Below are 13,534 nucleotides of genomic sequence, written 5' to 3'. Positions count from 1 at the left end.
TACCGATGCTTTCTCTTGTACCTCCATATATCTATCCCCCTCATTTACCCATACTCCGAGGTACTTGTACTCGCTTATCCTCGGTATTTTTTGGCCCTGTATTAAGACCGTATGGTCTCCGCGATCATTGAATACCATCAATCCACATTTTGTTGCACTAAATCCTAGTCCTAGAGCCTCACACTCCCTTCCGCATATATCTGCCAGTTGCTGTATATCATCTTGACTGTCCGCAAATAAGACAATACCATCAGCATAAAATAGACCTGGAAGCTTCTGCTCATCCATCGCTCCGACCTGTTTGTGTGACAAATTAAATCCAATGTTGCTACCTTCTAGCGCTTTTTCCATCCTCGCCATGTACAGCATGAATAACAGCGGGGACAAAGGGCATCCCTGTCTCAGCCCCTTGCTAATTTCAACGCTGTCCTTGCTACTTATTCCTTCCCATTTGCCTGTCCGTGGTGTGGCGGCTCGCCATCTCTATATCACATCTCGTGGGGATGCCTAAACCGACCACCAACTTTAGATGCCTTTTTAGGCAAGTACAACCTATCTAATACTTTCGAGCAATGGGAGGCCCAGCTCGCCAGCTCTGACCCAGAGGTACAGCTTGCGCTTCTGGGTCACGTCAGGCAGGCAGCAGTAGCCAGTGGAGCCCTGGACTTGGGGCCCCACCCATCGAGCTCATGACCCCTTATCCCAACCCTTATAAATAAAGTTGTACTACTACTACTACTATATAAACTGTATTTTCTCGGTATACTTCCCTCAAAAGCTGTACACAGTCGTCACCTATGCCCACTTCCTTCAATATATGCCCACTTCCACCATGACACGGCGCCACCTGGGCTGTTAGGACTCGTTTCCCGGAAGGGAGCCGTAGGTATTTGACGCAGACAAGTGAAGCGAGCCGAGCGCCTGCCGCGCAACAGGTAAGCTCTGTATGACAATTGACGATGTGACCAGTGCAGCTTTTGGTGCTGGCACCATGTGCCCAAAACCCCGCAGGCCCGCGTTTATTTCTTTCCCTTCTTTCCGCGTTTCTTCTTGCCGGCTGCGGAGCTGCTTGGCGTGGCCCCCGCGGTGGTCGCGAACGGCTTGCCTTCGCTGGTGGCCCGCGAACGAAGCTCTTGCTCGATGTTCTTCCGGATTGTTTTCTCCAAAGCCTGCGAACACACGCACACACAAATAGTTTGCTCGCGTGTAAAACGATGTATTACAGAGCTCGCTGAATGAAAAGCGTGAAGTTAGGGCTAAGCCATGCACATATTACAATGGTGTGATATTGGCTTGTAAACTTAAATGAGAGTAACAACACGTATCGTCCCGATGAAAAGAAACGCGAACAGCAGAAAGCGTGGCTTTCGGCACAGTCCAACTCTGACATGCCTTAGCTGTCGCTAGGCGAATCTGTGCTTTCAGCCGGAGCAAGATTCTAGCGCTACGGTGACGCCAGCCGAAAGCCCAGATTCGCCCAGCGACAGTCAAGGCATGTCGCAGTTGGACTGTGCCGGAACACGGAAGCCACGCTTTCCGCTATTGGCGTTTCTTTTCATCGCGATAGTACATTTAGTGGCCAGATTCGTGGCGACATGACGGGGTTATCTCGAAACACACGCACACACAAGGAGGTTGTGCGCACACACAAATAGTTTGTCGGCGTGCATACCAGTTATAGCTCATACCATGAACGGGACTACGCATTTAGAAGTCCGCAGAATTTTCTCCTCAAAGGCGTATGCACACAGGCCTGCACCAATGGGCGCGCCCCCCAGACTGACGTCAAGATCCGGACGGCCGGTGACCCCGCCTTCGGAGAACATTGCCCAGTGCATGAGCGGGACAATTTCTTTGGTCGCGGAGGCGATCGGCTGCCGCGCTTTGGTCATCTGGGCGGAGCCTCTCCAGACTTTTTAAGTTGTATCCGACTATAGACCTTTTCACAGAAGACTCCCTGGGCGCCGCCATAGTCTTCTCTGGGCTGCGCTAAATAGGCGTGATGCCCCCAAAAATGCAATGCCGAGGCTGCGATGTCAGCCATTGTACTTCCGCGCGCAGACCAGCATGGCGGCGTTTTTTTCTCTCCTGTGAAAAGGTCTATCGAGTGCTAACAATCTCGCAATGCAAGAGAAAAAAAGAACCTGTAACTTAACTGCGCCGTTGTTTCTATAAGGTTTACGATGTGTTCGCCAGACGCGCCATGCAAAGCGAGTATGGTGTGCCACACAATCACGCTTGAACACGAAGAAAGCGATATCTTTTTGCTTTCTTGCATACTTGCACGGCTTCAAATAAATAAATCACCCGCCCCGGTGGTCTAGTGCTTACGGTGCTAGACTGCTGACCCGAAGGTCGCGGGATCGAATCCAGGCAGCGGCGGCCGCATTTTCGATGGAGGCGAAAATGCTTGAGGCCCGTGTACTTAGATTTAGGTGCACGTTAAAGAACCCCAGGTGGTCGAAATTTCCGGAGCCCTCCACTAAGCTTCCCTCATAATCATATCGTGGTTTTGGGACGTTAAACTCTAACAATTATTATTAATTAATTCTTGCGCGGAACAGTTAATAGTCACGTCACGAGAAACAGTGACTAGTAGCTGGTAGCTTATAGCTGTCTTGCTACTGGTCACTTGCTTCGCAAATGCGTTGCTTTGCGGCGATCGATAAGTTAGTGGACGTCCTTTTCCCTTTGAAAACAAAAACACATGGTCTTAGATCATTTCAGTTTCACTACTGCTAACAAACCTTTCACGCCAGCCAAAAATGTGTGACGAGAACCCAATGGCCAAGGCGGACCATCCCAGCTGTCATTATTATTAGTACTGTTGTACTACAGTCGAACCCTCATATATCGAAGTCGCTAAAAACTAGAATTAGTTCGATATATCGTATGAAGGAAAGAATATGACTTTTAAGGGCTCGTTGCTTAGTTAGACACAATATTAACGAGAACCAACAGACAATAATGCCAAAGAAAGTATAGGGGATGTTATTCGTTGTAATTAGGATAAAGTGTGAAGAAAGTAAAGTGGACGAAAAGATAACTTGCCGCCGGCAGGGACCGAACCTGCGACCTTCGAACAACGCGTCCGAAGCTCTACCACTGAGCTACGGCGGCGGTCACCCTCCCGTGCACTTAAACCTAGGAGTGTTAGCGCCAGTCACAGCCATGGCGGCGAGTGTGGAACACTCTTTTTCTGCCAGTTGTCGTCACGTAGCACGTGATCTTTTTACGAGCTGGCAGCTGGCCAATAATCCCTCGCATACTACCTGAAGGCATCAAGTCTGCCAGAACGAGACCCTCGCTATGAATGAAGGAAAGAATGTGACTTTTAAGGGCTCGCTTCTTAGTTAGACACAATATCGTATATATCGACAATATCGACATATATCGTATAGTCCGATATAAAACTTTTAAACAATTTACCGTATCTTCGGTGCAAATTTCGGTGCGCAAGTTGGCTTCACGGCACCGGTTGACGATAATACAAGAAAGGCGGCTTTTATAATTAGTTTTTATTTTCCCGCGGTTTGCAGTTGAGGCGGCTTGTAGGCGAAAAAATACGGTATCTATCTAAACAGTGACTCACCATCTTAACGCGCAACTGCGCGTGCTCGTCGGGTGCCGGAAGCTCTAGTCTGCATTGGCCCTAATGTTGGCGTTGTTTTTCAATATCATGCTCGGCGTGCTTATTGGGATGCTCGGCGCAGCGGCGACCAGCCAGGTTCTTCCGTTTTACGGCAGCCATTGCGTTAACAAAGAGAGCTGAGAAGCGAACGGCGACCCCGCACGACTGCCACGACAAGGAATCATGGGAGAAAGCACGCGATGGCAAGCGGTAGCTTGTACTCGTTCTGTGCGGAGCGGAGCCCTCCTAATCACACCGCTAATTCTTCCAAATACATGCGGGAAAATCCCCTTCGGTCAGGAAGAGCCAACCTCTTGGGGCATTTCGAACTGCCCGATGTTCGATATGTCGAATGTTCCGGCTATTTTTGTTCGATGCAGCCGTAAAGTTTCCAATGCATTGACGTTAGAGCATTGTCGTGTTTGAAAATAATTCGATATAAAGGGTGATTCGATTTACGCGAGTTCGATATAGTCGGGTTCAGTGGTGCTCTGAACGCGCTGCGCGCACGCGCGTCCATTTACCTGCTTGCGTAATACAATGATACCCTAACAATGACAACGGGAGGTACACATCAAGCTGGTGTCTTTCTCCTGTCGCTCTATGCGCTGGAAAACATGGAATATACAACACCAACAAACCCGACGCTCAACATTGGTAAAAGAAGGTTAGTTGTGCACGTTACGCGCGCTGCCATGACCTGTGGGTACTAGCAGACGACGAGACCGCAACCGTAACTTGACTGCAACGCTACCGCCACCAGGCAACAGATGGTGACCGCCACAACTACGCTACAAACGGCGATAACGGCGCCGTGGCGAGGACGCGCCAAAAAACACGCGCGCGTCTCAACCAGCTATTTCGCCGAGAAATTAAATGTTGAAGCGCTTACCACTTTGACTTGCTGTTTTGCCGTGACAGCCTTGGCTTTTTTAGGCCCGGTGCGAGCTGAAATAATGAAATAAAACAATTGTCGTCAACAATACCGTCGTCAACGCTCTGAAGCGTCGAGCGCGCGTGATGAAAACGTGGAGAGCTTCTTACACTTTGAAACGCCCCGCAGATTGGCCTGGGTCGCTGGTCGTTTTGCATTTTTGGGCACCGACTTCTTCACCTTCAGCTTTCCTTGCGCCATTTTTGTCTTTGCAAATGAGCTGCGTAGCTTCGCAAAAAGAGAGACGATCTTTTGTTTTCTCTGTTTTACCCGCTACGAGGCGTCGTTAAACAAAAATTTTGATGTTTATCGCGGTTGGACTGAAGGTTTTAAATCTCTCGTTCCTGATCACTTGTTTTCGAGTAGGTACATTTATTTCTTCAGTTACTTCAACGAGTCAGGTAAGCCAATATTTCTTTGCGTTACAACTGTAAATGCTGATATTTGTAACATTTCTTAAGGGCTAAAATTCGTGATGTGCATGCATTGTATACTATTAAGTTGCTAACACTGTGTATGTTTGCGTTCGTCGCCGACGTTGCCGGATCGCCTTGCGTTTACCCATTCTTGCGGCGTCGTAGTTTCGTTTGAGGAAAACGGCAGACGCGGAAACGTACTGCATTACTAATATAGCTATTCCGAGCGCTGAAACGACGTGCAGTGCCTTCCAACAGGCATGAGCAGCGGCGTCTGCATCGCCGAGCGGCAGGAAGAACGGCTGGGTGAGCGTACGCCGTCGTCGAAAGAGATCAAAGTCCTATCCGAAACTGGATTCGACCAAGTGTCCGACATGGGAGCACCGGATGACCTGCCGGAGCACGAGCGAGCGTACCAGAGCGAAGCCGAGACAGCTGAAGACAAGGGCGCAGAGGTGAAGCGCGATGCGGACGACGGCATCGACTGGGTTCTGGTGTCCCGAAAGCGTCGCATGATCGAACGCGCACTCGCCGACGGCAGCACGGTGGGCCTGAAGATGGCTGCTGTGGAGGAACGGGGCCTGATCTGCGACGACTACCGGCGTCTCGTCTGGCCACGCATCGGCGGTGTCAACGTGTACGAGACATCGCCGCGACCGTCGCTCGCCGAGATCGAACAGCACGCCTACTACTCGCAAGTGGTTCTCGACGTCAAACGTTCGCTCAAGCGTTTCCCGCCTAGTATCGCCGAAGGGCAACGTATAGCACTACAGGACCGGCTCGTGTTTATGATCATGCGCGTTCTGATGAAGAACCCCGAACTGCACTACTACCAGGGCTACCACGACATCTGCGTTACAATCCTGCTGGTTCTGGGCGAGGAAGTTGGTTTCCTCTTGGTAGATCGGCTCTCGTGTTCCAATCTGCGCCGTTTCATGGACAAGACGATGGCGCGCACAGCCGACATGCTCGAGCACATCTACCCCCTTCTCGGTCACGAATGCCCCGAACTTCGGGACTTCCTGGACCGGGCTCAGGTTGGAATTATGTTCTGCCTCAGCTGGGTGATCACGTGGTTTGGTCACGTTCTCGCCGACTACGACACTGTGGTGCGTCTCTTCGATCTGTTCCTGTCCAGCCACCCGTGGATGCCGATCTACCTGTCAGCAGCGATAGTTTTGCACGCCCGCGACGAGATTCTAGCATTGGACTGCGACTTGGCGCCTGTCCACAGCTACCTGTCGCGTCTGGTGGAGGGTGACCTGCCCTTCGAGAAACTCATCGTCCACGCCCGGCAGCTGCTCGAAGAGCATCCGCCCTCGGAGCTGCAGGCGCAGTTGGCTCGCACCAGACAACGCGACGAGCGCCCCGTCGTAGCCGCCGCACGAAACCGCGGTAGGCTGTGGCGCTGTGCGCGATTTGCAGGCGCGCTGGTCGCTGCCACTGGAACCTGGAAGGGAGCACTGACGGTGGCTGCCGTCCTCTTCGCGGTGTGGTATCAAACGTACAGAAAGAATGTCGTTCACTTGGCCTGGTTCTGAAGCTGGGTGTTTGTGCAGCTGTTTGTCCTAGTGTTACTATTCAAACTACATTGAATGTGTGTGTATACGGGGCGGGTTTCAGCCGTTGTACATTATCTTCCATTGACCCGTGTATATTAGTTCCTGCTCACTGTCTCTACTGTGCTCAGCAGTGCTAAGTACTGATCGCCCGAATCATCCCTTCCTGGTGTTACCGAAGCTTCTGCTGTTGAAGTGCCTGAAGAGTTATTTCGAAGACGTCTCAAGTGTGGCTGGCATTATCCTCACTTGTGTTCGACATGTAGGGCCTGCCAAAATAACTGTTTCTTTCTGTACATACCAGCTTTTCCACCTTAAATGCTGAATAATTTCAATATAACCAATGCGAATTTCTAGTGCTCATTCCAATACCGGCCTGGTTATTTGCTATGTATGCGCTTATGTGAGAGCACCATTGCTCTTTACTTTCCATGGGCATGTCTAGCTGAATATGCCAAGTAAATCCCATAATTAAGCAGTGTAAGTGATGTTCTAAGCTTATAGCTCTGCATATTATAGGGCATATAGTGAGACACACAGCACTTTCGAATGATGAGTAAATATTTCTTTAATTCTGTATATTCTTGCAGCCAAGTTCTGTGGCAAAAGCCACGGAAAGTCTGCTGTTGGTATTCCATGAAAAATAAAGTCTTGTTCCAAACTCCCGAGTTTCTGGTTGTTTACGGTTTTAACGACTACTCTGTTCATTTAAGAAATCCAGCAGCAAGCTCTACATAAACATAAATGCCCTTGCTTTGCTTGCTCATGTCAATAACAGCACACAAATATCAGCACTGTGACATAAAAAAACCTATGATGAATTACATATTTTGAAGTTCAAAAGTACCAGATAATATAGTAGCAAGCGTAAATGTTATTATCAAAGATGGTTTTTATAAGAAAAAAAAAAAAGCTTGGAATTATATTTTGATTCATAGTCTCATTAGACACGCTGCATCTGTGCAGTTTTAATAATTTTTCTCTGTTACACAGAGTTGTAAAAAGTTCACATGAGCTTGTCAAGATGACCATCGAGACCACAAACCTGGCGAAAAGGTGCTTTGCAGAAAAGCTTTGCAATTGCAGAGGAATCCGAACACACCCAGCTTAACAAACATGCACCGTGGCATGTCGTTAATGTCCCACAACATTATGTGTTTTTAAATATGCAGGACACAAGGCCTGTGGGAAGTTAAAAGTGACAGTCCAGATGAATAACCTTTAGGTACAATTTCATTTCACTGTGATGCAACATCCAGTGCAACTCCTTACTGCAGCATTGGGCATTATGTCGATCACTCCACAACTGAGTAGCATGAAAATAGTTCAACATTAGTATTTTCCTTTAGCTCATGGGGAGGAAGGTGGACAAGCTTGCCAGGCATGCTAGCAAGCTTGTGAAGTACCAAAATGCCAATTCTCTGGTAATTATTCGGTACCAGATTTTTAACAGGTGTCAATTAACATCTTTGGCTTCTGGGAACATAGTTCCTTGCAATAATTATGGAGGCAAATTTCGTGCTACTGTCCATAATCATTTGTCGCAATGGGAATAATATTCAGCACTTGGATTTGCCTAAATGTTATCTTTCAGGCTTTAAACGACGTTGTGACTTTTAAAATTGGCCATTGTCAATAAAATACTGCAGTGCAAATGCAACATTTAACATGACTGTGCAAAAATACAATTGCTTGGTAGTTTAGCCAATAAAGGTATACAGGATTAACACAGCCACAAAGATGTCTGAAGCCACAACAAGATTTCCCTTTAGTAGTTCTAACGGGAAGATCTATGTCTGCGAGCACACAGTCCAATAGCGTAACACAGCAACTTCAGTACTACTTTTATTAGGGCTTGAGGCACTCGTAAAATGAACCTGCAGGCATTGCATTTATGTTTACATTTAACCATGTGAATTTCCATTTGCATTATGTCCTTATCAAAAATTTCAAGGGAACTTGCTCAGTTATACAGTTTAAATTTGATAGTATGGTGTCATACGGGCCAAAACGAGCATCTCATCATGAGGCATGTCTTAATTAAAGACTCTGTAAACATTTTTACCACCTGAGGTTTTTTAATGTACACATAAATGTAAGTGCACAAGTGTTTTTTAATTCTGCCCCCATCAATGTGTGGCTGTCGTGATGGAACCCACTGTGCAGTGCCATAGCTACAAAGCTTCTACAGCTGGTCCCAATGCCCCAGTGTCTTGCACACCATCGCGTATCGCAACATTGCTGTGCCGTGGTACAGGTTTATGAATGGGAGCCCACATATGCTTTAAAAGTGAATTATTCTTGTTAAGTCAACAGGTGATAATGCCTACTGAATGAAACATGTGCGTACAATTACGAGGGAAACTAGGTAGATTTCTGCTTCATGCGGGACTCCTTTAGTTGACCAGTTAAACCTACGTTGCGTGAGAACATATGAGTAGTGAACAAATTTGACTGCCGCTGCTGTCTGTTGTGGTGAGACACGTAACTTGCGACCTGTACGCTCCGTAGGAAACACACACATGCAAGAAAGGAAACAAGACAGTGCAACACTGCTATAATGTCAGTTCAAATAGCACAACACAGTCCACTTACAGTAATGGGTTTTAATGCTGGCCCTATCTACCACATCATATTTTGAAGGTTTATAATGACATTGAAAACAATGACACACAGTAAAACCTATTAGATTTTCCCACTTCCCCATCGACATATGTGGATTGTGCTGTATGCCAACTTGGTAGCAGCTGGCACAGGCACAATGAGGCCACTCACGAGTGCAGATGTGCAACATTTATGAGAACTCCATGGTCAAAGCACAGCAAACTTTAAAAAGTAATTTCTGGGCACTTTTGGGTAACATTCAACCTTAAATGCTGTACTTTTTGGTTAAGAGTGGGCTATTGCAATTCCTTCTCACAAGTGTGCTGTAATGTTCACGGCAAAAGAATTTCTTTGGGACTTGCTAGGGCACATTGCCGGGCTAGTTGGTTGGGATTCATGATTGGCACGGAGTAGTACAACACGACAGGGACTGAGAAGGAGCAGACACATACACTTGACCATGTTTAAGACTGCGGTATCACAACATGAATGTAGAGAAATATATTTCAGCTCCAGTTGCAGTGAATCATACACTACGACTGACACATGGTCTCCAGGGATGTGTGTTGCTTTACAAGGTTCACAAAAGCATTGTTTTATCTCAATCACTGTAGTTTTCTAATCAAAGTGCTTGTTTATGACACAGCTGACCCGGTCTGTGTGAGGTGTTTAACTACGTCGACCCAGTCATGACCCCTGGGAAGCTCTCCAGTGGGAAGTACACGACCAGCCAGCTTGCGTTTCTGGTTCTTGCTGAGCTTGGGTTGCTTCACTTCCTTCTTAGTTGAGATCTGCGGCTCCTGAAAATTAAGTACAGCAGTGTTTATGCTTTCTTGCTAAAGAGCAACTGGGGCAATATAGCTTCTAAAGACTCGAGCTGAAAGATCCACCAATACAACTGTGCACATCAGTGCTTGTATGTCTTTGCAGGTTAATATATTGTAGGTTACAGGTTAAGAATTCAGTAAAACAAAAGAAGGATAAACAGGCATCGCAAAGGCTCCAATAGCCTTGATATTCTTGTACTCTGTTCAGCTTTAGTCACGCATCAGAAAGATGGACAAAAAATGCATATGTGTATATTTGTTTTGGCTGAGACATCTGGCAAAACATAAAGACTTGTTATATGTTATAGCCATGACAGCGGATGCTGATGAATATGATTTTTGAAAATGTTTCAAAAGAACAGAAATTATACATATATATAGTAACTGTTAGAAATATGGCAGCAACTGAATCAGTTTAGACTGATAAATTATTCTTTGTTTGGCCACACTGGCTCAACAAAATTTCCTGAAACTTGGTACATTAAATCTGTGGACACCTCGGAGGATGTTGCACATCATTTTTACTGATTAGGAACTATGTAGGCCCTAGTAGATGCCGCCAAGACCTATGATGTCATGGTGAAACTCGAAGTTGGCATCACCACATGCACTTTGTTTTTGCATGTTTTGTTCCTCACGAGCATTCTCTCAAGGCAAGAGTGGTGTTCTTGGTATTGCGAAAGGGCAATGTACTCATACAAGATAAATAATTGTTCTTTTTAGTGTCTATTTAAAACGACACTAAAGAGAAGAAAGTCTATAGTATTATCATGCACGACAGAAGGTCTTCTAACAAGAAATAACACGCAGGCAGAGAGACAGACACAGGTCTAGTAAGATGGCTGCGCCAAAACCAAAAAGACCCCGAGTGAGAGCGCGCATTGTCACAATACGACTTCTTCAGGACACCACAAACGCCGACTAACCTTTAAAGAAGCCAAAGAGGCAGGATTGTTCAGATAAGTAGGGGAACACGGAAAAGGGCTCAGAGTACTAGAAATGAAGCTTAGAATAACAGAAAGCTGAGCTAGTTGGTAAGTATTCATTGTAAAAAGACAGGGCGTGCAAACACGGACACAAGAAAGAGATCAGAACACCACAAACGCCGACTTTCTTGTGTCCGTGTTTGCACGCTCTGTCTTTTTACAATGAATACGACTTCTTCGTTTGGTTTTGCTGAATGCCGGCTTGCACTCGCCGCAGTTCATGCTGGTAGCATCATCATTGCAGCTTTTTTTATATCATTCTAATCAAATTAACTTACCAGTTAATTTTGAAACAACTGCTTGATTTATAATAAAAAAAAAGCTAGCATTAAATGCTCAGTTTCTTAATATTGTGCTCAAAGCCCTGTGCCTGTTAACCTTGACTTAACATACAGGAAAAGCGCAGTATATAAGAGATTTAGCGTTCTGCTTTCCCAAAATACAACTGCGATAGTTGATAACTAAACCTGTAACATCTTGTTCAGCAACAGAATCTACTAAGCCGCATGGCAACGAGTAAACTACAGACACTATGAATATGTCATAAGTGACAACACTGAAATGACCTTTGGCTGTTCTTCCTCAACCTCTGTAGCTGCCACCACCTCTGGCTGTTTTTCCGTTAGTTCCTCTGCGTGCTCCTTGATCCATTCAAGAAGCGTGTACGTCATAGCATTCCCCAGTTCCAACTCTGCCTAGAGAGTAGAGACGAGGACAAAGGTAAATTCAGGAAGGACTGTTATAATTCGTGAGTTCATTCAGTACTTCATAAAACACGTTGTTGGGCTAGTTGGTGATACATTCTTATTTAAAAATTGTAGCGCTATATTAGACGAGGACAAGAAGAAAGGTACATGACAAGACGGTACCATCAGTACTCCTTAGCACTTATTCCAAAGGACAAGCTGTCACTGTGTAAGTTTCAACACACCCAGCTGCTTAAATCGGCAGAAGTGACTGCATTGGAACAGATATGCAGGTGAGTACTCTTCAGTTGGCATAACTTTTTCTCTTATGCGGTCGAGTGCAATGACAGAATGAAGTGCAAGAGCTGTAACACAAGATATGCCGTGCACAACAGCATTTTGATACTTTTGAAACTTTTGATACATCAAGCACTGTAACAGTTCAGTCACAATGCAATGAAGGTGCCCTAACTAGCAGCCTCATTTTGTTATACACATGTAGTACACTGCTAGAATGAACCTTGCGTAAATAAACTTTGGATCACAACGACGACAGACTTATTTTGTGCAACTCCCTCAATTCACGGTGCCCCCCCCCCCTGCATATATTGAACATATGTGTCGGTTGACACATAACTGTATCCCTGTAAGAAATGGCCATAATCATACACGCTAGGTACTCATTAGGAGCAGTATTGCCAACTAAGCTATCCAATAAGCTGAACAGTTCGAGTAGTAGCTTATTCATAAAACATGCGTGCATGCATGAAGTCTTAAAACAAGGAATATCGCTGGAGCCAGCGCTTCGCTAAGGGGACTTGTCTTCACCATGATGACGACAAGTTTCTTTTCAAGACATTGGCTTCCGCAACATTACCCGTTCCCCAATTTCTCGTCACTTTAAGGCCTCCATCTACCCTTAAAACTTCAGTCTCGTTTGGAAATGTACTACATTAAGTGCATTGATAGTGATTCGATGGAGAGCTCATACACGAAGGCAAAAAAAAAAGAAACATGCGTCTTGCAGATTTTTATTTTAAATGCATCTCTAGCTTACCTGCTCTTTAAGCGCTGCTACCACTGCTTCCTTGACCTCCGGAATTCTGCGAGAACGTAATATAACGTGAGAACTATAGCTGATGTTAAACAAACAACCTACTCACTGGACTGACAATAGGGAAGTTATAACATGACACAAAAAGAACTGTTTAAGATGTATCTAGTTTTAACGCGTGCACTGAATGAAACCAGCTTACATGTGTTTGTTGTAGAAGGTGTGCATATTAAAAACTGGAAGCTCCATTGGGTACTGCTCAGGCCAACTGATCTCAATGAGGAACGACTTGTGGGTGTCATTATCCCCAATCTAGAGTTGCAGAGGTACGAAAAAGAAAATAATTCGTGAGAGCGACAAGACAGCAACAGGTCTGCAGAGGTACACAGGGTGGTTACTCACTTTGTACTGGTACACTTTATCGGATAACTGCTTAAAGTTCTCGTCACCATCGTATATCGAAAGTAGAACCTCTGCCTCTTCCTACAAGAGAAAAACGACAAAAGTTAGTATCCTTGCCGTAGTGGTAGAAACTTATTCGAACTTACAGCTTGCAAATCCTGAGTATACATCGCCGGCCGGCGATAACTGTTACAGGAGTTGCCACGGAGCACAGAACCAGCAAAAATCAAAGTTCCTAATTCGCCGAATTTCTTAGGCGATGCTTTAGCAAAGTTCGACAATCGCGCAAGCCAAGAAGCACCATTCCGATTTCATCTAACTGCACGAGCGGTCTCGCGTATCACGTAACGTTTTGTTTATGGGCGCATCCATCTTGTATTTTGCGCCTCAGTGCGGCCGTGACGAAAAGCGCAAAATCTTTTGAAATTAATTAGT

The 13,534-nt window shown here is 45.9% G+C and overlaps 3 protein-coding genes across 3 annotated transcripts; 1 reads left to right on the top strand and 2 right to left on the bottom strand.

The window, feature by feature from the left end:
* Positions 1-971: 971 nt before the first annotated feature.
* Positions 972-4,892, bottom strand: LOC125758010 (uncharacterized). The gene is made up of 3 exons (XM_049414440.1): positions 4,676-4,892; positions 4,524-4,579; positions 972-1,169 (listed from the first exon to the last, which is right to left on the bottom strand). The coding sequence occupies exons 1-3, from the start codon at positions 4,764-4,766 to the stop codon at positions 1,020-1,022; spliced, it is 297 nt and encodes a 98-aa protein (XP_049270397.1). The 5' UTR covers positions 4,767-4,892; the 3' UTR covers positions 972-1,019.
* A 187-nt stretch (positions 4,893-5,079) lies between these two features.
* Positions 5,080-7,017, top strand: LOC119389495 (TBC1 domain family member 20). The gene has a single exon (XM_037656786.2). It carries the CDS (start codon positions 5,242-5,244, stop codon positions 6,520-6,522), a length of 1,281 nt encoding a protein of 426 aa, XP_037512714.1. The 5' UTR covers positions 5,080-5,241; the 3' UTR covers positions 6,523-7,017.
* Positions 7,018-7,092: 75 nt separating this feature from the next.
* On the bottom strand, positions 7,093-13,484 carry LOC119389497 (RWD domain-containing protein 4). Its single transcript, XM_037656789.1, has 6 exons — positions 13,246-13,484; positions 13,100-13,180; positions 12,900-13,009; positions 12,701-12,746; positions 11,524-11,652; positions 7,093-9,944 (listed from the first exon to the last, which is right to left on the bottom strand). The coding sequence occupies exons 1-6, from the start codon at positions 13,267-13,269 to the stop codon at positions 9,780-9,782; spliced, it is 555 nt and encodes a 184-aa protein (XP_037512717.1). The 5' UTR covers positions 13,270-13,484; the 3' UTR covers positions 7,093-9,779.
* Positions 13,485-13,534: the final 50 nt, after the last annotated feature.

The sequence above is a fragment of the Rhipicephalus sanguineus genome, chromosome 4 (assembly GCF_013339695.2).
Source record: "Rhipicephalus sanguineus isolate Rsan-2018 chromosome 4, BIME_Rsan_1.4, whole genome shotgun sequence".
Classification (NCBI taxonomy): domain Eukaryota; kingdom Metazoa; phylum Arthropoda; class Arachnida; order Ixodida; family Ixodidae; genus Rhipicephalus; species Rhipicephalus sanguineus.
The sequence above is the reverse complement of the archived record's forward strand: the minus strand, read 5'-3'. Positions and strand labels throughout refer to the sequence as shown.